Source organism: Globicephala melas, chromosome 6, assembly GCF_963455315.2.
Source record: "Globicephala melas chromosome 6, mGloMel1.2, whole genome shotgun sequence".
Taxonomy (NCBI): Eukaryota; Metazoa; Chordata; class Mammalia; order Artiodactyla; family Delphinidae; genus Globicephala; species Globicephala melas.
Genome location: NC_083319.1, coordinates 102,186,413 through 102,208,827, shown reverse-complemented (window position 1 = coordinate 102,208,827; position 22,415 = coordinate 102,186,413). Strand labels below are relative to the sequence as shown.

General features: G+C 41.8%; 1 protein-coding gene across 1 annotated transcript; it reads left to right on the top strand.

The window, feature by feature from the left end:
* Positions 1-14,338: 14,338 nt before the first annotated feature.
* NEFL (neurofilament light chain) lies at positions 14,339-18,651 on the top strand. The gene is made up of 4 exons (XM_030879248.3): positions 14,339-15,539; positions 16,552-16,676; positions 17,070-17,431; positions 18,075-18,651. The coding sequence occupies exons 1-4, from the start codon at positions 14,493-14,495 to the stop codon at positions 18,215-18,217; spliced, it is 1,677 nt and encodes a 558-aa protein (XP_030735108.1). The 5' UTR covers positions 14,339-14,492; the 3' UTR covers positions 18,218-18,651.
* Positions 18,652-22,415: the final 3,764 nt, after the last annotated feature.

Genomic DNA, 22,415 nt, shown 5'->3' with positions numbered 1-22,415 from the left:
GATGATTTTATAAGCAAATTCTATTAAACATCCAAGAAACAGATAACCCAAAGTTATGTAAATCTTTCCAAAAAATAAAACATGAAGAAACTACTAAAGTCAGTTAATTAGGTTAGCCAAGATCAGGCAAAGAATATTGGAGAAAGTAGAGGTTAACCTCACTTTATGAATATATATGCAAAAAATTTAAATACATATAGACAAACTGAACCTAAGAATGAAAGTATGTATGTGTACATGAATATGTATATCTATGTTTATCTATCTAATCGCAAGAATGTAAAGATGAATTAACATTAGAAACCTATTAATCTAATTGATCACTTTTACAGAATAAAGGCAAAGGACATATGATTGTGTTTATTAGTGGCTGATATGTCTATGTTACTATAGATATACCCATATTATTTATAGATACGTATTTCGAAAGCATGCAAGGGAATGAGTAATACTGAACTCAGTCTGCTGCTTCTCTCTGGGAAAGAAAGATGAGAACGAGATAGAGGAAAGCTATGTAGGAGTCTTTGTACCCATAATTTTTGTTTTAAGATTCTAAGTAAATCTGATAAAATGTTAAGATTTTAAAGATGAGCAAGAGATATATGGTGTTTATTATAATGTTCTTTACATTTTTTTTACGAGATGTAATAAAAAGAGATCCTTCTGGGGCTGGTCATGCCTACCTAGAAGTTTTTCAATAAAAAACTGTCATTCATATTTTAAAAGGTACATTACTGTTGTTTAATCCTGAAAAGAAACAGATTGAAATATGACCCATGAAATATATATATATATATATATTTAGTTCCTTTGGTGCTTACTATTTTTTTTTCTTTCTTACCGATTTTTTTAAAACATCTTTATTGGAGTATAATTGCTTTACAATGGTGTGTTAGTTTCTGCTGTATAACAAAGTGAATCAGCTATACATACACACACATCCCCAGATGTCCTCCCTCTTGCGTCTCCTTCCCACCCTCCCTGTCCCACCCCTCTAGGTGAACACAAAACACCGAACTGATCTACCTGTGCTATGAGGCTGCTTCCCACTAGCTATCGATTTTACATTTGGTAGTGTATATATGTCCATGCCACTCTCTCACTTTGTCTCAGCTTACCCTTCCCCCTCCCCGTGTCCTCAAGTCCATTCTCTAGTAGGTCTGTGTCTTTATTCCCGTCCTGCCCCTAGGTTCTTCAGAACCATTTTTTTTTTTAGATTCCATATATATATGTATTAGCATACGGTATTTGTTTTTTCTCTTTCTAACTTACTTCACTCTGTAAGACAGACTCTAGGTCCATCCACCTCACTACAAATAACTCAATTTCATTTCTTTTCATGGCTGAGTAATATTCCATTGTATATATGTGCCACATCTTCTTTATCCTTTCTTACTGATTTTGATTATCAGCTTATTTGACACTAGTCATTGGATTGGGCCGGTGAAAATGTGGGTAGAGTTGATTTAAACACTTTGTAGGGAATTCCCTGGCAGTCCAGGGGTTAGGACTCTGCTCTCCCTGCCGAGGGCCCGGGTTCAATCCCTGGCTGGGGAACTAAGATCCCACAAGCCACACAACATGGCCAAACACCCCCCCCAAAACAAAAACAAACAAAACCCAAAAAAATCCCCCAAAACAAAAACAACAGAAAAACACTTTGTAAAAGTTTTTTTAATATATGAGATGCAATAATAGAATAATAAAACTAATTCAAGATGTTGAACTGAATGTATTCATCCTCTCTACTGAGACACCATTAAATGATAATTAAGAAACTGAAAAAGATATAATCTCACAACAGCTTACGGGACAGGGGAAAAAAAGAGTTCAACCCATTTCTGAAAGTCAGTTGCAGATAAAAAGTTTTGATCTGTGAAGCGAAGTGAAGAAGGCAAAGCCCACAGTTTGCATGGAGGGCCCTGCAATAAGCAGGGTGCTGACCTGCTCAGGAACAGCCCTGGAGAGGCTGCAGTGCAGAGACTGCAGACCAACAGAGGAGCAGGGTGGAGAAGGGCACAGAGATCGATGGGTGGTCTTATGGAATGGAGATCACGCACTCTCTTCCCCTAACTCCCCATAACCAGCCCCAAACAGGACTGCATTCAGTCACTTGGACCACTTCTGCTCCCCCCAGTCCCATAGCACCACATAAGTACAGTACTATGGGAAAGGGACAGAGTTTTCTGAAGAAATTGACCAAATTGTGTAGGGAGAACTATGGAAGTGAGGTATTAGTGCCTCAGAATAAAGTCTCCCACATTTAACCATTTGGTGGTAGTGGTACAAGGCTGCTTACAAAGGTCAAATCTCATCCTCTCATACAAAAATCATATAAACAGATCATAGACTGTGTTTTTTGTGACTGGCTTCTTTCACATAATGTTTTCAAGGTTCATCCACACTGCAGCATGTATTGGTACTTCCTTTTTAGTGCCAAATAATATTCCATCACTAAGTCATATTTTATTTATCCAGCTGATGGACATTTGGGTTGTTTTGGCCATTATGAATAATGCTGCTATGAATATTATGTGCAAATCTTTGTGTGGACATAGGTTTTCATTTCTTTTGGGTAGATTCCTAAGAGTAGAATTTCTGGATCATATGGCAACTGTTTTTAATATTTTGAGAAACTGCCAAACTTTTCCAAGGTACCTGCACTACTTAACTTTCCCACCAGCAATGTCTGAGGCTCCAATTTCTCCACATCCTTGCCAACACTTGTTATTGTCTGTCTTCTTTATAATGCTCATTCTAATGGATGTGAGTTGATATCTCACTGTGGTTTTTTTAAATTACTTTTTTATTGAAGTACAGTTGATTTACAATGTTGTGTTAATTTCTGCTGTACAGCAAAGTGACTCAGTTATACACATATATACATTTTTTTATATTCCTTTCCATTATGGTTTATCTTAGGATAATGAATATAGTTCCCTGTGCTATACAGTTAAGATCTTGTTGTTTATCTATTTCATATGTAATAGTTTACATCTACTAACCCCAAACTCCCAGTCCATGCCTTCCCCACATCAGCTCCCCCTTGGCAACCTCAAATCTGTTCTCTATATCCATGAGTCTGTTTCTGTTTCATAGATGGGTTCTTGTGTGTCATAGTTTAGATTCCACATATGAGTGATATCATACAGTATTTGTCTTTCTCTTTCTGACTTACTTCACTTAGTATGATAATCTCTAGGTCCATCCATGTTGCTGCAAATGGCATTATTTTGTTATTTTTTATGGCTGAGTAGTATTCCATTGTATATATGTACCACATCTTCTTGATCCGTTCATCTGTTGATGGACATTTAGGTTGTTTCCATGTCTTGTTATTGTGAATAGTGCTGCTACGAACATAGAGGTGCATGTATCTTTTTGCATTATAGTTTTGTCTGGACATATGCCCAGGAGTGGGATTGCTGGATCATATGTCTCTCTGTGGATTTGATTTGCATTTTGCTAATGAGCTATGATGTCAAACATCTTTTCATGTGCTCATCAACTACTCATGTATCTTCTTTGGGGAAATGTCTGTTAAGACATTTTTTGCCCAAGTGAGAGTTCTTCAAACATTTTCTGCTCACACAGTCCCTAGAAGAATTTTGGAAATCTATGTAACCCTTCTTTTGATTTTAAATTGATATCTAAACATTATCAACTTAAGTTTAAGTAGTTGCTAGTCGCAAAAGATGTAATTTCCAGAGTATTCTAAGTATAAACATTTTAAAACAAAATGAAGTTACTTTTAAAATATATCAAATGGACTCTAGATACAATACCCACATGTTATCCATCATCATTTACATAAAAATGCATGAACAAGCTCCTCTTTACCCTTCACCGATTTTATATTTCATTTTTCACCTTGAACTCTTATCTCCATTACTCTGTCTCACATTATTTTATCCCTAATAAAATATATCTTATGCTTATAAATCTTGTGTTATAATTCTATTGTTCTTCTCTGCAATAAAAGATAAGTGTAAGAATTGTAAATGAAATATTTATTTTATGTAATGACAAGCATTTAAGTATTACAAAGTTTTCTGGGTTGAATTATGATTACAAGTACTATTAGTACACAATTACTTAAAACATGGCTACCTTATAAATTTTAATAAGTAATTATTGCTTTAGCAATATCACTCAATATTTGAAGTCTTTCCAAATTTGAAGCCAGAAAGCACATATTGACCTATTATAAAAATATTGTGGAGGGATAAATTAGGAGTTTGGGATTAAAATATATACATTACCATGTATAAAATAGATAACCAACAAGGACCTACTGTATAGCACAGGGAACTATACTCAATATTTTTTAATAACCTATATGAAAAAGAATCTGAAAAAGAATATATATATAACTGAATCACTTTGCTGTACACCTGAAACTAACACAACATTGTAAATCAATTATGCTTCAATAAAAAATAAAATAAATATTTTAATCTATCAGCTAATTAATTGATTAACTATTCCTTTAATTTTGTTGAAAGCAAAGAATTGGAAAGCACCTAGCTTGCATAAAGATTTATCTCTTCATGGTTAAAGTAATTTACTCACTCTGTTTCTGGGAAGAATACCAAAAGAGGCTTTACCAAGTCTTATCAAATAACTATTAATTATACCTGCTTATTTTTCACTTAGAGGCACCTTACGTAACTTAGAAAGGGTTGGAATATGTATAATTTTAATTTCAATACATCTTTATCAATACAGTGTTAGAAATGAGATTATCTTATTTTCTATGTGATTTAAATGCATTTTTGTCAAAACCTCGTTGATGCAGATTTAGCTCATTCAATTTATAGCGAAGGTGGGAAAGCAGAATCAGCACAAGTTCGCAAGCAGATAGATTTTACAAAAGACTACATATGGCAATTGGGGATCTGGAAATAGATTCCCTTAGCACTATTTATGCCTGTGAACCCATTAGAAAGTCCTCCAATCCCTTCAGGGGAACAGGTGGCCAGTTCAAAGGCATTTGTGCTTGGTTACCCCCACAGCTAGATCTAGGATCAGACACCTCAGCCTCTCAAATCCAGCGCTTTTCCACTCTTCAGTGTTGTTTCCCAAAACCATGTGGACTTTCAGTATGATCTACAGAGCAACAGCACACCCAAAAAATTTCATTACAGTATCTGGAAAAGATAATATTTGATACATTTAGGTTGGGGTTTTTTTTGTTTTTTTTTAAAGTAACAGCAGGCTCCACTCACCATCTAGGATGGTTACCATAGTGATACCTAGAGATTGTTTGCCTGTCCTCTCTTTAACCCCAGGCTCCACAGTCTACTATTCCCTGGGCATTGAGTTCAGATTCTTAGGTTCCTTTCTTCAAAGGGAAACCAGCAATACACGCATTTTAGGAGGAGAGAAAGAACCAAAGATGTAAAAAAGGAGAAAGGAAGAGAGAGTGAGAGAGAAGTTGTTTCTATTCTTCATTCTGGGGTTTGGATCCTAGGAGAGAAATGTCAGTGGCCTTAATCTATGCTCTGTTTCAACACTTAATCTTGAAGCAACAGTAAGAGAAGCATCTGATTTTTCCTCTCTTTTCTTTCATAATCAACCCATGAAAAGAAAAAATCAGAAGAGAGAAAATGAATTCTGTTGCGTTAGGTGAACATCAGAAGAGAGAAAATGAATTCTATTGTCTTAGGTGAATGGGAACCAATTCAACTGATAAAATATTGACAGCTGTTCAGCTGTTTATTATTAGCTCTTCTGTAGGAAAGATGAGTTTAATGCAAATAAGCAAATACATATTCCCTGAGAATTTCCATTAATAATGCTTTCTTTCTTTCCTCAAAAATCTCATCCTATCGGCATTTGCTTATATTCTGTCTTTGGCTCATATTTGAACTAAGATACGAGCAAGTCTCCATTTTTTGAGTAACGCTGTGTGCTTTTGAACTCTCATTTATGGTCACTTAAAATATGAGTTCTCCTCGGTCCTAGCTTATCCAACGCTTTTGGCCTTTTCAATACTTTTGAATCAGAGAATCTCAGGTTGTCGGAGGACCCAAGATGCCATCTAGGGTCAAGGCCAGCTCAGAGGTGGAGTGCTTCCCTTCTGAACTGCTGTTACTTTGTGTGGGGAGCAATCTCTTCCACCGAGCCTTGCACCCATCTGTACATTTAAATACATTTAATTGTTAAGACACAGCTGTGTGTCTTACTTAAGTGATCTTTCTAAATTGGGGAATTCATTTGGAAGAAAATTTTAATCTGGATAACTTCTAAAGTAAGTATTAATCAGTGTAATGGGCAAAAAGTTTTTTGGCATAAGAAAAAGAAAACACTTTGCAAATTGAAATATCTCAGGCCTATTCCAAAGCATGTCTGTTGTTGTAATGGGATCTGGTAGTGCAGTTTATTAAATTTGTAGGATAAAGTGATACTGATAGGTGCAGGGAATCTTTTTCAGTGTGCTTATTTCTCTTCCAGATAATATAATAAAAGAAATTGCTAGTTAGCAATAAGGCAGGGAGCCTGTATCTGGAGAGAGAAGCTCCAATGAGTTTGCTTCTTATAAATGATTGTAGTGATGGATGGCTATTTTTAGAACCTGCTAATGAAGCCAAGTGTTGACTTATTTGGTGTGTGTCTGTGGTGCTCTGTCTAAATGACCATTATATGGATTGCTTTACTTGCTTATGATTTGAGCATCCTCAACTCTATTGAAGCATTTTCTTGTAGCAGTCTACAAATTTAAACTGCAGAGGAAAAAAAGAGTGAGAGATTCTATTTGCCTAGCACCTCTAAAGAACATTCTTGCACTTTGGTCATAACAGGAAGTGTGAGAATTCAGACAAACCTTGACCCAGCTGTGTGACCTTGACCAATATTCTTGGGCTTCCCTGGTGGCGCAGTGGTTGAGAGTCTGCCTGCCGATGCAGGGGACGCGGGTTCGTGCCCCGGTCCGGGAAGATCCCACATGCCGCGGAGCGGCTGGGCCTGTGAGCCATGGCCGCTGAGCCTGTGCGTCTGGAGCCTGTGCTCCACAACGGGAGAGGCCCGCGTACTGCAAAAAAAACCAAACCAAAACAAAACAAAAAACTTAGGTATAAAGGACTAATATCAGCTTTAACTCTTTCCTCTTCTATTGATATTGGCATTTTAACAGGTGTTCAAGCTAAAGAGTTGAAGCTTTGATTTGAGTAGTTATGTATCAAGAATCTAATCTGAAAGGAAGAGACAACTGGGGCTTCCCTGTCTTTCTGGAAGGGTACCACAAGGGGATCGGGAAAAGGATAGGCCTGGTACATATGAAACTGTAAGATTTAGAGGAACAATTCCCAGTGAATTTGATGAAAGGTAACCTGAGTGATAGCCCTGGCTCCATTGTTAACAGGAGATATGATCTGGGGGTAAATCCTTTACCTCTGCAGATCTCGCAGCATCCTTATTTAGAAAGTGAGGACGGTAACACCTGTAGATCTGTTTCTGCCTCACAGGATTGCTGCAGGAATCCAGTGATATCATGCAGAAATGCTTGGGAGATCTCCGCTCTCCATGTAAACATCACTGCTGTCATCTCTGTTATGTGAGGATGCCTTAAGAATCAGGTGGAAAAGCAATTTGAGAATAGTGAGAAACAGAAAGTGAAAAACCAAAGCTCATTTTGGGGCACTAATGCCACTGCCTCCCTAGAAATTTCTGCTCTGTTTAGTTGTAATGTTCAATGGCTACTGTGGGGAGGGGCAGTCAGAGAGGATAATTCATTCTGCAAAAAGGAATAAGCAAAGGAAAGGTTAAGAGCTGCTGAAGATGAAGAAGCCGGTGGAGGACTTGAGTGGAAAACATTTAAATTACTTCCCAATCCCAAGAGCCTATGAAGCACAGCACAGAAAACCACATTTCTAATGGTATTAATTTAAAAAATTGGGAAATTCACTCATTATTGAATTTGACATAAAGTTGGAAGGTTTGAACAATGGATCCAAAGCATTTATATGAAAGATTAGGTTTTAAATAAAAGTTGTATTTTTAGGTTTTTATAAAAGCTGCAGTATAAATGAATAGCCTTAGCTTTCAAAGTCTTTTTTTTTTTTTAAAGGCGATGCAAATTCAATATGAGGCAGCAATGTAAGATGGCTAAAAATTTTGAATGCAATATTGGGATGGACTAATAGAAATACAATACCTGTGCATCTTTAGAACCACGATAAGAACATCCACTTCATCGAGCTGCTGTGAAGCTTAAATCTGATACCTGCGCAAAGCATCTGGCATAGTAACCAGACTCAGAATGTTGGTTCATTTCATTCATGTGACCTCTCTTTTCTCTAAGATCATGGCAATCATTGCTTGTAACTTCCTTCCTTCCCCTGAGACATCACCTAGAATTTTGCCTTTTCTTAATAACTTTTGCATAGTTCTTTGAAATTTCACACGCATGGGCTTTGTCTGCTTAGTTATTTTAAAAGTGGTTTGTTATATATATTTATTTGTAAATTTATGTTATATTGTTTATTTTTACAATTATATATGTATATACAGATATATCGTTTACATTTTTCTCTCTTGAGGTAAAACTTACGTTCAATGAAATGCACAAATCCTACTATATTCTGAGTTTTGACAAATGCGTACACCTGTACGACCCAAACTTCTCGAGACCTAAAACAATTCCATCGCCCTAGAAAGCTCCTTTGTGCCTTCTCCCTGTCATTCCTCACCTTACGCTCATTGAAGAAACCACTGTTTTGAATTTTTTCTATCATAGATTAGTTCCTCTGTTCTAGAATTTCATATAAATGGAATTATACACTATGTATCCTTTGTCTAAGACTTCTTTCACTCAGTATCAGTGTACTGCTTTTTTTGTTTTGTTTTGTTTTTTTGCGGTACGTGGGTGTCTCACTGTTGTGGCCTCTCCCATTGCAGAGCACAGGCTCTGGACGCACAGGTTCAGCAGCCATGGCTCACGGGCCCAGCCGCTCCGCGGCATGTGGGATCTTCCCAGACCGGGACATGAACCCATGTCCCTTGCATCGGCAGGCGAACTCTCAACCACTGCGCCACCAGGGAAGCCCCCCAGTATACTGGTTTTGAGATTCGTCCATGTTGTGTATATCAGTAGCTGGTCTTTTTATTGTGCTCAGGTATTTTTCAAGCCCTTGGAGACAGGACTCTGCTATAAGTCGCTACACTCCCCCACCTCCCCTGGCACTTAGACAGACTTGTGCACATTACAAGTGTTCCAACGGCATTCGGTGACTCGATGGATGAACACCAAGAGTTATTTAATCAATCAATAAGTCATTTAGACACAATCCAGTTTTGCTTTTCTAATCCAGACAGTCTCTTATATGTTCAACTTACCAGACACCAAACGTTATATATCCTGGTGCCAGCAGCCTGTCTGCTGTACTGGAGGAACCCAGGGATCCGCCCAGGATCAGCTCTGCAGCAGCATTTGCTGCATTCCTGCAGCACTGAAGTGAACTGCTGCTCTGGCTGGGCTCTAGCCTGGCTGTGAAAGAGCCAACCTCGGGCCTTTGTCTCTTGCAGACGGAAATGCTTATACACTGTCTTTGCAAACAGTAAACCTCACATTCCTCCGACTGATTTATTAAACCACTGTAAAGGTCAGCAAAGAAATCCAGGTGCCACATGGCATGTTTTTGTGGCTAGTTGGTACTCAAATTGCAGAAGCAGCATGTCTTTCCTCGCAGTCAGGAAAGCACAACTCAACAAACAGGGTTAGTACTATTGGTTGGGACCGATAGGGCTGTGACCTGCCTGAAATGACTGCAAATGAAGCCCCTTAAGGTCTCCACCATACCCTCTAACATCTGTGACTGGTGACTGTGATTAAGGGCAAGGCACTGTGGAACAGGCCTCTGGGGAGAACATACATTACCTTGGCCAGTTCCATGCAGCAAGCATTTAGGAGTTTAAACCTATCACCATCATTTCTCCTTGGACAGCAGCAACTTCCTGTCATTTCTAATATTGCATGTGTTCTAAATATAATTGTGCTTTTCATTTTTAATTTATTCAAATGACATTCTCGTTCCCGTTGCCTTCTACATTTTATATAGCTGCATAGCACACTTTACGATGCATTACTTCAAAATGTGATGCTGTAAAATTAGTCATATTTTATATTACAAGGGGAAAGTTTTCTTTCAAATATATTTCCCAGGAGATGGGGAGATTCATGTATTATGACTCCTATGGTGAGCATAATATATAAAGAAATAAACTGGTTATAAAAAGCAGAGAGGAAATATATTTGTGGTTTCCACACACCATGTATTTTCTGTTGATTTTACTCGTATTTCTTTCTAAAAAGGTAAAGATTTGGAGAAAGCATGATAAACTTCAATGATGAGATGTTGGGTGCCAGCATTTGTTCTTTTATTCTTCAGAGAAATTTTTAAGGTCATTTTGCTAAAGAGAACCTATTTACAGGAGTGGAATATGACGGTATTTTAATTAGTAAAAAGGTGGATGTCATAATATAGTTATTCTAAAGAGTTTAAATCAGCTAAGGTTGCATTTAGGTCATTCATTCCAGAAAGGGTGTTTTGTAAACTGATGTTTAGAGGCGTGTCTAAAAAGTCACATCACCAGTTATGTGTCACGTTCTACTGGTAGCTTCCATTTTATTTTACATTGGCACTCTTAAGAAACCTACAATAATTTTAGTTTATTGCCACCACTAGCTGTCCAAATAAAACACGCTCATTAACAATTTCTTCGTGGTATAAATCAGTTCACATTTGTCTCTCCCCAACATGGGTGGTTTACCACACGCACAGAGACTGCAGCATACAATTATCAAATTCCACAGAAACATATGGAAGCAGCACATGCCATTGGCTGCAGCACGTGTAATGAGTAGAGCCCTACTCAGGCTGGAAGCGAATTGAGCTTAGGTGTGGAGTAGCTGTGTGAGTTGGCACATTACTTAACCTCTCTGGGCCTCAGCTATTTGCTCAGAATAAACAATAACCCCTTTCATGGGGATCTGGGGGTTATTAAATAACAGATATCAAATGCCTGTCACAGGGCAGGCATGCTGCACGTATTTATTTTCTTCATCCCTCCTTGCACGGACAAACTGATGCCGACTTTGCTGACAATGATGTATCTACCCGATAGGGAAGAGTATAGAGACCCATCTGCTGTTACGGATGAGGGCTCTTCCTGCAGCTCACTGGTGGCAGGAGAACTTTGCTCTCTTGACCCAAGGACTGATGTTCTCACGAGACCTGCCTCATAAGAATTTCAGCCTAGAGCTCAGCTTTTCAAAACAAATGCCGATACAGAATTTCCTGTGTGCCAAAGTGTTTTAGAATAATGAAATGAAAGTCACCAGGTCCTATCCATCTGAAGCTTCTGACTCTCTTGGCACTAGAGGAGGAAGATTTTTTCGGTGGTTCTAAGAGTTATATTTTACGAGCTCTGTGGTAATGTTAATACATTTTACTTTTAAACTGAACTGCTTCAAACAGTCATTTAGGGGAATTACAGAGCTATTAAGGATAACCAGAGTAGTAGAAATTCTATGAATGAGTTTCATCAACATACTTGCCTGTTTATTTTTAAAGTAATTTTTATTTCCTAGGAGTGTGTTTTGTTGGCAGCCCTCAACCAATTTCATGTTGTTGGAGAATGTGTTTAAAGTGGGACAAATGCACAGGTGTGTAACAAGACCCCAAAGCCTTCTAAAGAAATAACGACACCCCTGTGAAAAACACGAATGCAGAAACGTTTGTGGTAAGGGAAGGAAAGTCAAGATTCTTTTTTTAAGCAGATTTTCTAAAGTTGTTCATCTTACCTTTGCTTTGACATGTAGGGCCAGTGCCACATGGGTATTCAGAGCAAAGAGTTAAAAAGGAGGGTGACTGGGCAGAATATTTTAAAAAGCAGCAGGTACCTAGCAGAGGAAGGCTTAAGGTAGGGCCACCAACACTCAGACCTGGGCTGCGCCCGGGAGCTCCTCTAAAGCAAAGCTGTAGTGGAGCTATTGAAAAAGACCAGAGGTCTATATTCATAAATACAGAAGATCTGCCCCTTTCCCCACCCCCTGTTCACCAGGTTCAACAAAGGCAAGGGTCCCTGCGCTCCCATTCCTACCCTTCACACTCCAGGGTGCCTTTCTTTTCAGCTGCCCAAAGGACAGCAGCGGAGGCCCACAGGTTTCTTCTTCCTGCAGCATCTCACGGCCCCTGCAGCATCTATCAGCCACCTCCCTCTTTCTGAGCAGCTTCCTCTGCAGTCAGTCTTCAGCCAGGAGTCTTGGCCAAAACACTGACGAGCTTAAGATCTCTGAGGGTGACCTGAAACTGAGGGAAGGGAGCTGGCACAAAAGACATGAACTCGTGAATACCTAAGAGTGTGGTGTAGGTGGACTCACACAGAGCGAGTGTGAAACAATGTGGTTTTAATGGGGCAGGTTAAAAAAAAAAAATCCATTCCGCCACTTGTCATCCACATATGGGTAACTGGGAGCAGACAAAAATATGGCTTACTTAGGTTCTTCCCACCACCCCGAGAAGCCTTTCCCTCTGCTGAATCCCTGATCAATGCGAAGACCAAAGATGTATAGACTGTAAAAAGTCATCAGAATGAGTGCTGCCAGGGCCAAGCAAAATGCAGGACAGCCTCAGCTTGAAATCCTAGAATGACTGAGTGTGGATGGACCTCTTGATAGTTTTAAACTACCAATGGTAATGTTTCTAAAGTCTCATTATTTGAGACCTTCAAGATTCTTTAGAAACCCCATGCAAGTTCTCTGCTCTAGTCTTTTCCTCTACCACGAAGAAGGAAAGGTTTTTTAGGTACAGAGGACCTCAGGAGTTAAGCCTTATCCCACTCCCACCCTCCTGTCGCGGGGAGGGGATTGCAGTTGCTCCGGGAGCATCTGTGGTATCCGCTCCAAGTCCTTCGCCCTCTCAGCATCACAGGGAAAGCGATGCCGGCTTCTCTGTTTAAAATCTCTCATGTCTCCCCTTCGATTGCCTCTTTTAAAAAAAATCAGTATGCTGCACCTCAAATGCTACTCTTACCCAAAGAAAACAAAAATTAAGTGCTTGCTTAGAAAAATCTTAGGTGTATATCTCTGCAATCCCTCCCTGCAACCGGAGGACTCCCTAACATCATGTGCGTGAAAACGCTCTGTAAACCGCAGGGCTGTATCAATGTGCATTACGGCGTGCACACTGTTTCAGCTCCCTGGGTGTTCCCTAAAAGAAATCCATGGATTTCGGACTGTGCCTGTTATGTGTTTATCAGAGTGACTCGGGGGGAAGAACCACACGGCTATTTTCTGCCCGCCCCAGAACGAGACGTCTCTGGTCCGAGTTCTGCTCCCTGGAGACGCGCTCCGCGCTCCGCGCTCCGGGAGGCAGCAGCAGCTTCCCTCTGAAAATCAGCCACCTGCGTGGCTTGTTGAAATCATCAGGTTGGGCGCTACACGGGTGTAAAAAGAGGCAAAGGGGCTTCTAATGTGATGGAGTTGTCGGTGTCGAGCAGGAATTTATCTTGATGAAGGAGATACAGGCAACGTGTGACAGTCTGAAGCTCCCCGCTGCAGTGCTGGCTGCTGTGTTTTTGCAAATCGGTTTTCTCCGCAGCTAGTTCAAACTCCTCCACCTACACGCTTCAACACGCCCAAAGTATGCGAGGCTTCGTTCCTCGGAAAGAAATGAGGAAATCTAGTAACACTACAAGGCTGATAGGAACTGCTCTAAGGGTTTAGAAATGCTAAAATCAACACCTGCAGTGCCCCAGTTCCACGTGTGTGTGTGCGTGTGTGTGTGTGTAAAAGGAGCGCACTAAAGAAAAAGAAAAATAACCAGGAGAAAGGAACACAAATTAAAGAAAGTGCCAGAAACAGCTACAAAGAAATAGAAAACTTTCCTCCATATATGCCGCATACATGCAACCTGGGACAATCTTTTGTATCTCCAATGCCCTGGAGGCACTGCAATGTCACCGTAAACACCAGGGGGATGATGACCCCTGGTGGGGAAGGAGCGACGGGGAGGGGGAGGGTGTCTCCGAGGTTCCAGGCATATGGAAAACTAAGGTGTCAGTAGGGAATGAGAACTTGTTATTGGGGTCACGATCGAATCCGAGTGATACAGGGATCAAGGAATAAGTAAGATGGGGTGGGGGTAGGGAAAGGAAATGAGTGAGGGGGTACGGGGTCTCACAGAAAACAGAAGCCTTCAGAGAAAAGTGCAGAGGACGAAGCCGCAGCATCCTCGCGGCCTGTGGCTCGCCCCCGCCTTCCTTTTGCGCAGAATCCTCCCCTCGGCTGCAGCAGCGCTCTGCCCCCTCTGGCCCGGCGCGCAGTGATCGATCTAAGGCTGCGTCAGAATCCTCTCCGAGTATAAATAGGGGTGGCAGGACAGAGCCGAGCTGCACACAGCCATCCATCCTACCCTCTCCCTCTCTTCCCCGTTCTTCTTCTCTCTAGGCCCCCATCTCCGCCGCCGGCCAGAGGGGCACCGACCGCCAACATGAGTTCCTTCAGCTTTGAGCCGTACTACTCGACTTCCTACAAACGGCGCTATGTGGAGACGCCCCGGGTGCACATCTCCAGCGTGCGCAGCGGCTACAGCACCGCGCGCTCCGCTTACTCCAGCTACTCGGCGCCCGTCTCCTCCTCGCTGTCCGTGCGCCGCAGCTACTCCTCCAGCTCCGGCTCCTTGTTGCCCAGTCTCGAGAACCTCGACCTGAGCCAGGTAGCCGCCATCAGCAACGACCTCAAGTCGATCCGCACCCAGGAGAAGGCGCAGCTGCAGGACCTCAACGACCGCTTCGCTAGCTTCATCGAGCGCGTGCACGAGCTGGAGCAGCAGAACAAGGTCCTGGAAGCCGAGCTGCTGGTGCTGCGCCAGAAGCACTCCGAGCCGTCCCGCTTCCGGGTGCTGTACGAGCAGGAGATCCGCGACCTGCGCCTGGCGGCGGAAGACGCCACCAACGAGAAGCAGGCGCTGCAGGGCGAGCGCGAAGGGCTGGAGGAGACTCTGCGCAACCTGCAGGCGCGCTACGAAGAGGAGGTGCTGAGCCGTGAGGACGCAGAGGGCCGGCTGATGGAAGCGCGCAAAGGGGCCGACGAAGCGGCTCTCGCCCGCGCCGAGCTCGAAAAGCGCATCGACAGCCTGATGGACGAAATCGCTTTTCTGAAGAAAGTGCACGAAGAGGAGATCGCCGAGCTGCAGGCGCAGATCCAGTACGCGCAGATCTCCGTGGAGATGGATGTGTCCTCCAAGCCCGACCTCTCCGCCGCGCTCAAGGACATCCGCGCCCAGTATGAGAAGCTGGCCGCCAAGAACATGCAGAATGCGGAAGAGTGGTTCAAGAGCCGCTTCACCGTGCTGACCGAGAGCGCCGCCAAGAACACCGATGCGGTGCGCGCCGCCAAGGACGAGGTGTCCGAGAGCCGCCGCCTGCTAAAGGCCAAGACCCTGGAGATCGAAGCATGCCGGGGCATGAACGAAGCGCTGGAGAAGCAGCTGCAGGAGCTGGAGGACAAGCAGAACGCCGACATTAGTGCTATGCAGGTATGGCACTGGGCAAAACACTGTGGAGGCGGGGAGGGGGCTGCAGAATCGAGTTAGGATGGGCGGGGGGTGGGAGGAGAGTGGAGGGCGCGCCTAGAAAGTGGAGATTAGAAATGAGGCATCTGCATGCAGCTGTTAGGGGGTAGAACTTGGCTCCTTGGAGGCTGTGTGGGAGCGGGTGGGGCAGTTGGAGGGCGGGGTGCGGGCGCCACTGCAGTCTGCGAAGATGTGCAGGGTGCAGTTGAATCTCTGTTGCGCATTAAAGCGGCCCAGCCCTGCGGGGGGTTGGGTGGGGTGGGAGAAGGGATGCGAGCAGGGCGTTGCCTCTGGCCTGCCTCTCTGCTGTCCTGAATTCACCACAAGTTGCTTTGCTGCACAGATTGGACCATCTGATTAATAGACACAGCGACGAACTCCCATTAGTTCTGTGACCAGCATGATTTCAGACTAATTTTACCAACGGCTCCCTTCGCGTAGCAGGTAGACAGGAATACAGTCAAAATTGTAGTAGGTAATGATGGCCATAATAAAACGTTTCTTTTTCTCCATCTTCTGGAGAGAAGAGAAAATAATATAGATACATAGAAAATATTTTAGAGAAAATAAAAAAAATTAAATTTATCTACTTCCTTCTCCTATAAAGAAGTGGATTTCTTGTATGTAACCTGGATAGAGTTAGTCAGTGAATGAGAAACAAAGTTTTCAAAAAAACAAATCTGTTTAGTTCCTTGCAGGCATTTTATGATAATCATTAGACTGTAGTAATTAACAAAAACAAAAAAAATTCTTCTGTTAGTTTTTAAAAATAATTTTTTGCTTTCATCTCATGCTTTATGAAGCTGGATTTTTTTAGGCAAGCAAAGAAAGGTTTAAAAAGAGAAAAGGCCGTTGTTTCAGGGGAGGTTTTATCTAAGGTGTGCACTTTGATTTTAATTAAACCTATGCCCTTGCAGCTATAGTAAAGTAATAGCAGTAAGGATTTACGCTTGCATTTTTTTTTGTCTTCCAACAGGACACAATCAACAAATTGGAAAATGAATTGAGAACCACAAAGGGTGAAATGGCAAGATACCTCAAGGAATACCAAGACCTGCTCAATGTGAAGATGGCTTTGGACATTGAGATTGCAGCTTACAGGTAAAAATGGAGGGGCAAAGGTAGCAGCCCTTCAACCTTAGGAAGGAAATCAGACTTCCTTTCTGTTGAATCAGAAATCTTCAAAAATAGTCCTTTGAAATGATTGTGTTCACCTTTTGGCCTTTTCCAAGAAGAATTTATCCTGTAATAATGAGACCTGTTCTTAGCTTCCCATTACATTTAAAGTCTAACAGACAGCGTTATTTTAAGGTGTTTGGGGGGTTTTTGGTTTTTTCCTGGTCTCAGTCACAACATCCCCAGTTACTAAGTTCTGATAATTTCCAACCCTGCCTTTGGCTTTCAGGGTGGCACTGGGGAAGGTGTTGGGTGTTGGGCTCAGCACACTTCCTGTGTTCATGATTGTTAACCCCACCCTCTCCCTGCCTCCGCCAGGAAACTCTTGGAAGGTGAGGAGACCCGGCTCAGTTTCACCAGCGTGGGCAGCATAACGAGCGGCTACTCCCAGAGCTCCCAGGTCTTTGGCCGATCTGCCTATGGTGGTTTACAGACCAGCTCCTACTTGATGTCCGCCCGCTCCTTCCCATCTTACTACACCAGCCACGTCCAGGAGGAGCAGATCGAGGTGGAGGAGACCATCGAGCCTGCGAAAGCTGAGGAAGCCAAGGAGCAGCCCCCCTCTGAAGGAGAAGCTGAGGCGGAGGAGAAGAAGGAAGAGGCTGAGGCGGAGGCGGAGGCTGAGGCGGAGGCGGAGGCTGAAGCCGAGGCTGAAGAGGAGGGAGCCCAAGAGGAAGAAGGTAGGATTCAAACCAAACCAAACCAAACCCACCCTGCAACTCCAGGTTCAGCCGGGGCATGAATATCTGTTAGGACATTGATAAGATAAATGAAGCCTTGCTTATGCCAAGGAAGTTTTATTCATACATGAGTTTAGAATCTTAAATAATACATTGATCTATTGCTTCAACAGACCTTTAGTAATAAGCACGTCATTTCTCAGATTGGCTGGCCTCCCAGAGCCACACATCTCTAATTAGCTTGGTACTTTTTTGAAAAGAACTTAAAAAAAAAATCCTCCTCCTGCTGTCTTTTTATTCCTAATTAAACATTTTAAAATCCATTCATTTAACTCAGTCATTTGGTGTCTGAGCAGCCTAAAGAACAAAAATGAACACCAAACACACAATAAAAGAAAACCAAGGTCCTGGAGGAGAGCAGAGCATCCAGTACCTAGACATAATCTCATTCTATTTAAATATGTGTTCAGTGGCAAATTATTCCCGGCAGGCATTGTCAGCTGCATGTATTTTGGGAGAAAGGAGCTGAGAGGTTTGGGGGAAGTATTTTGACATTTGTGTTCCTCCACAAAACCTTAGCAGAAATGTTTTGATTGGACTCACGCTGCATTTGGAGTTTGTACATTTGCTTTTTATGTTAAAGCTGCCAAGGAAGAATCTGAGAAGGCAAAGGAGGAAGAAGAAGGAGGTGAAGGCAAAGAAGCAGAAGAAACCAAAGAAGCTGAGGAGGAGGAAAAAAAAGATGAAGGTGCTGGGGAGGAACAAGCCACTAAGAAGAAAGATTGAACCCCCTTTCCTTAACTATTCCAGGAATAATTCTCCTGAAATCAGGTCAATCCCATCACCAACCAACCAATTGAGTTGCAGATACTATATGAATTAAGAAGTCAATACATGTATAATTCTGAGATGACTTAGGTTGGGCATTAAATGTTGTGCTATGACTTTTCTCCTTCCGCAGAGTATCTGTTTGCTTGCAGAGTGGCTTCCTGGCTTGCTGCCAGCCTGTGCATGGTCCACGCTTATGAGTTCAGGATCTATGGCAATGTGAATAATTCAGATGTTTACAATAAAAAAGAAAAAACCCTGAATAAATGAATTCACTAATGTTAATGTTAAACGTCATGGAAAAAAAATAGTCCTTTGAACCTTTGGTGGTTAGAAATTAAAGGCCTTGAATTATGTGCTATAAATAGTAAATAAAGTTACACTGAATGACATTCCTTGCTGTGGTTGTTGACTTAATTCGAATATCTTAAAGAAGGCACCAATATAAGACACACAGAAGTGGGCTATTGACCTCCAAATTTTTTTAAGTCAAAATTTTAACAATTACAATGCATTTCCCCCCCTTAATTGGTAATTCTGAGGATGCAATTAGGTCATGAGCATTCATGAAATCTCTCCCCTCAAAAATTTTACTGATAATAAGCTCGAGTAAATGAGAATCTCTGGGGTTTTCTTTGATAAATAGCTATATACTATGCCCCATAAGTGTCCTATATAATGTTGGGAGTGGCTTTCTTGGAGGCCATTCTGAAATTATGTGATAAATATACACTCTATGGTAAACAGGTAACTTTAACACTAGTATGTAATAATAAATGCAGTATGGATAGAATATGAATCCCGTAACCCTAACCCACCTAGCACTATAACCACATTTAAAATATATTGTCATGAGCAGCAGTTGAAACCCAAGCAAAGGATACAATCAGAAGGAATAATTTATTATCTCTGTATAATTTTGGATGGAGTAAGAATATCAAAGTTTATTTGCCATTGCAAACATGTTGCCTGCAATCCTGAGCTTATGATTGTGTTGTTAGCTTAATTGTGTTGCCTCAAGTAAATAGCCTTTATGCCACCTATTTTAAACTTTTTAAGCACTACAGATACAGATAATGAAATTGTGATCAGTCGCTAAAGGGGGGATTATATGCTTGTATGTTGCATTGCCATCGCTCTGCATGTCTTTACTGGGAAATATTCGGATTTCAGTGATAGCTCTAACTGGTTGGACATTGCATCAAATACACACCCCGTCCGTCCTCCCTGTTCACTGTAAAGTTATGAAAGCTCTCGCACTTGCATTTGATGTGGAATGTGGACGAAATTACTGATTATCCGCTGTTCTGCTTCTGTTCTTACACAATTGCTTTGTCAGCTAATTCTTTTCAATGTTTCTTGTTTAGACAACTCTTCAAGGTCATGAATTTAATCTGAAAGCAAAGTGGTTTCCATTTAAAGTTACCTGATGACATGACACTATGTATTTCTAGTTAAGTATATCTCACCAAAGCAAATAGGTAAAGTATTTCTTTATCTACCTTGATGCTATGGATTTGAATTACGAAGATTCTCAGTACCTTTACTTCTGTAAACGCTAGGAGTTGCCTCAGAAGCCAAGCTTTTCACATTTATGTTCATTAAACATGGGATGCTGCACATGGTAAAGCTCAGATATATGCAAATTACATGTAAAACAAAGTAGCCAAATGGAAAGAGCTGGTTGGTTTGAGAATTTCTTGAAGTAAGAACACTGTACCATACTCTATCCTGTGTGCCATAATAAAATATTGAAAAATCTAAACTAAATGGATCTGAAGTCTTTAAAAACAATTTCCTCAAATGTGGTACCTGGGTCAGTCTCCCTCTCTCTCCTGCTCTCCCCAAACTCTAGTTCTCGTTCTGTATTCTCTCCCCTAGCTAATGACCCACTCCTCAGCCATCCAATTCTGCAGACCAGAGACTGGGCATGACGTCATTTTTCCCATTTCCTCTCCCCAATCCCTCTGGTTTAATCTATCACCAAGTCCTATTGATTTTACTGCCTACGTATCTTGGATCCATCCACATTTTCCTGTTTACACTGCCACCACTCTAAGGAACCTCCCAATGTCTTGTCCTCCTTCCGTCAGCACACTAGAGTAAGCTAATCTTTAGAAAAGTGCATTTTGATCATGCCCCTCCAATAGTTTCCCATTTCTTTTAATATAAAAACCAAAATCTTTAAGGGGATCTTCAAGGCCCGGAGCGACCTGACCCCAAACTACCTCTCGAACCTCATCCTATGCATATCCCCTTACCCCTCCCTTACTACTGGTGTTTCAGCCACCCTGGCCCTCTGTTCTCCCACCTGCCTCAAGGTTTCGGCTGATTTCTCTGTCTGGACCACTCATTTTTTTCTATCTTGCCCTCAAACTTGCTCAGATTTCAGCTCAGTTGTCATTCCCTTGGGGAAGCCTTCCCTGACTGAGCCAAATTCCTTTATTCAATGTGTTTATAAGAACATGTAGTGCTTTACACAGTCATAATCGGCATCTATTTCCATGATCATTTAGCGTCTGCGTCCCCTGCTGTAGCGTGATCCTCAGAAGCATGGCGATCAGCCCTCCTGCTCCCCGGCATCCAGCATTGTTCCTACCATGGTAGAGCACAATAAATGTCGACTGAATGAATAACTTCTGGATAGACTAAAATGCCTTCGGGATGACTAGAAAGCCAAGAGTGTTCAGTAATCAGTCCTGGTCTAGTCAACACTTGGTGGAAAGGGCAGAGAACCAAAAATCAAGTGTCTATTCCGATCCTAGTGTTGTTTGTTATGGAGGGCTGGCCATCCCCACCCCCATCCCCATTCTGGCTTCAATCTTCTTAGCTACATAAGGCTTTAGCACTTGATTTCTCAAATCCACTCTAGATTCATGATTCAAAATTTCCTGAAAAACTTTTCGAAGATCAGGCTAAATGGCTGAATAGGAAACACGCGTATCACTATTATGTCCACACTAAAGTCCATCACTTAAAGGGAATTGCTAAACTTCGTGTAAAGTTTCATTCCTGGCATTAAATTGATAAGCAATTAATCTGATTGCTTTTTTCCCTACATGGAGATTCTAGTGCTGTCAGAATAGTTGCTGCGTCCCAGGCACTAATCTAAGTGCATTATACGTATTATCTCATCAATTTCTTTCTTATGACAATGTTATCAGTCCAGTATGATTATCATCCCCATTTTATGGATGAGGAATTTTTAGGTGACTTGACCAAGGTCACATAGCTAGTTTGTGGTAGGCTGAGATTCAAACCTCCCAGGATGGATGGCTCTAAAGTCCATGCTCTTAACCAAATATTGCATTGACTCTCCTTTGCAGTCTAGCTTGGGAGGCATCCTCATGGAATCAGAGGATATTTTCACAGGCTTGTGTTGTGACAGCAGCCTGGGGGTTTTCACACAATTATTGGAATTCTTACAGTCTTTGTACAATTCAAGGGCACTTCTACATTCACAGTGTTCCATTGATGTTACTTAGAATGCTTAAATTTTTCTTTAGTTCCTTGGATTATTTATGTCCCTATAAATTCCTCTGCAAAAATTTTAAACAGAGATGTATTTGAAATTTACCTTCAAGGATCACCAACTTTCAGGATGTGCTTCTCAAACTGTGCAGGACCCTGCGGGGCCTTCCTGGGGGACACAGCTTCTTGCCCCCCACCTCTTGTTTGTAGAAAAGCTTTAGCCTCCTTGGTCTCCCCTGAGCTCCAAAGAACAAATTTAATCAGAGAAGTGAGAAAATGCAGAAACAAAGGAAAGCAGTCAAACAGGACAAAATAATAATAGTTTAGCCATAAAACAAAGTCAAAGACCTTAAGTACCTCCTCAAGGAAAACAGATAATATCCTGAGCCATATCCTTAAGTTGTTTTGAAGACACTAAAACCCCCGCCACGTGGAAGAAGTTAACTGCTGACCACCAGTGTGTAGATCCCAGATCAGTTGGAACCAGAAGGTTGATGATTGAGGTTCCCAAAACATCACCCTGTTACCTCACCAGCACCCAATCAAAAGAAGGTCCACGAGGGGATCATGCATCCTATAACCATCTCCCTCACACTGTCTTTAAAAACCATTTCCTGAAAGCCATTGGGGAGTTCAGGTCTTTTGAACATTAGCTGCCCATTCTCCTTTCTTGGCCCTGCAATAA

What these genes read in the sequence shown, in the direction of transcription:
- NEFL (XM_030879248.3), top strand. Translation starts at nt 14,493, where the DNA reads ATGAGTTCCTTCAGCTTTGAGCCGTACTACTCGACTTCCTACAAACGG. An exon ending in ATTGAGATTGCAGCTTACAG is followed by an intron (nt 16,677 to 17,069) that starts GTAAAAATGGAG and finishes TGCCTCCGCCAG; the next exon opens with GAAACTCTTGGAAGGTGAGG. An exon ending in GGGAGCCCAAGAGGAAGAAG is followed by an intron (nt 17,432 to 18,074) that starts GTAGGATTCAAA and finishes TTTATGTTAAAG; the next exon opens with CTGCCAAGGAAGAATCTGAG.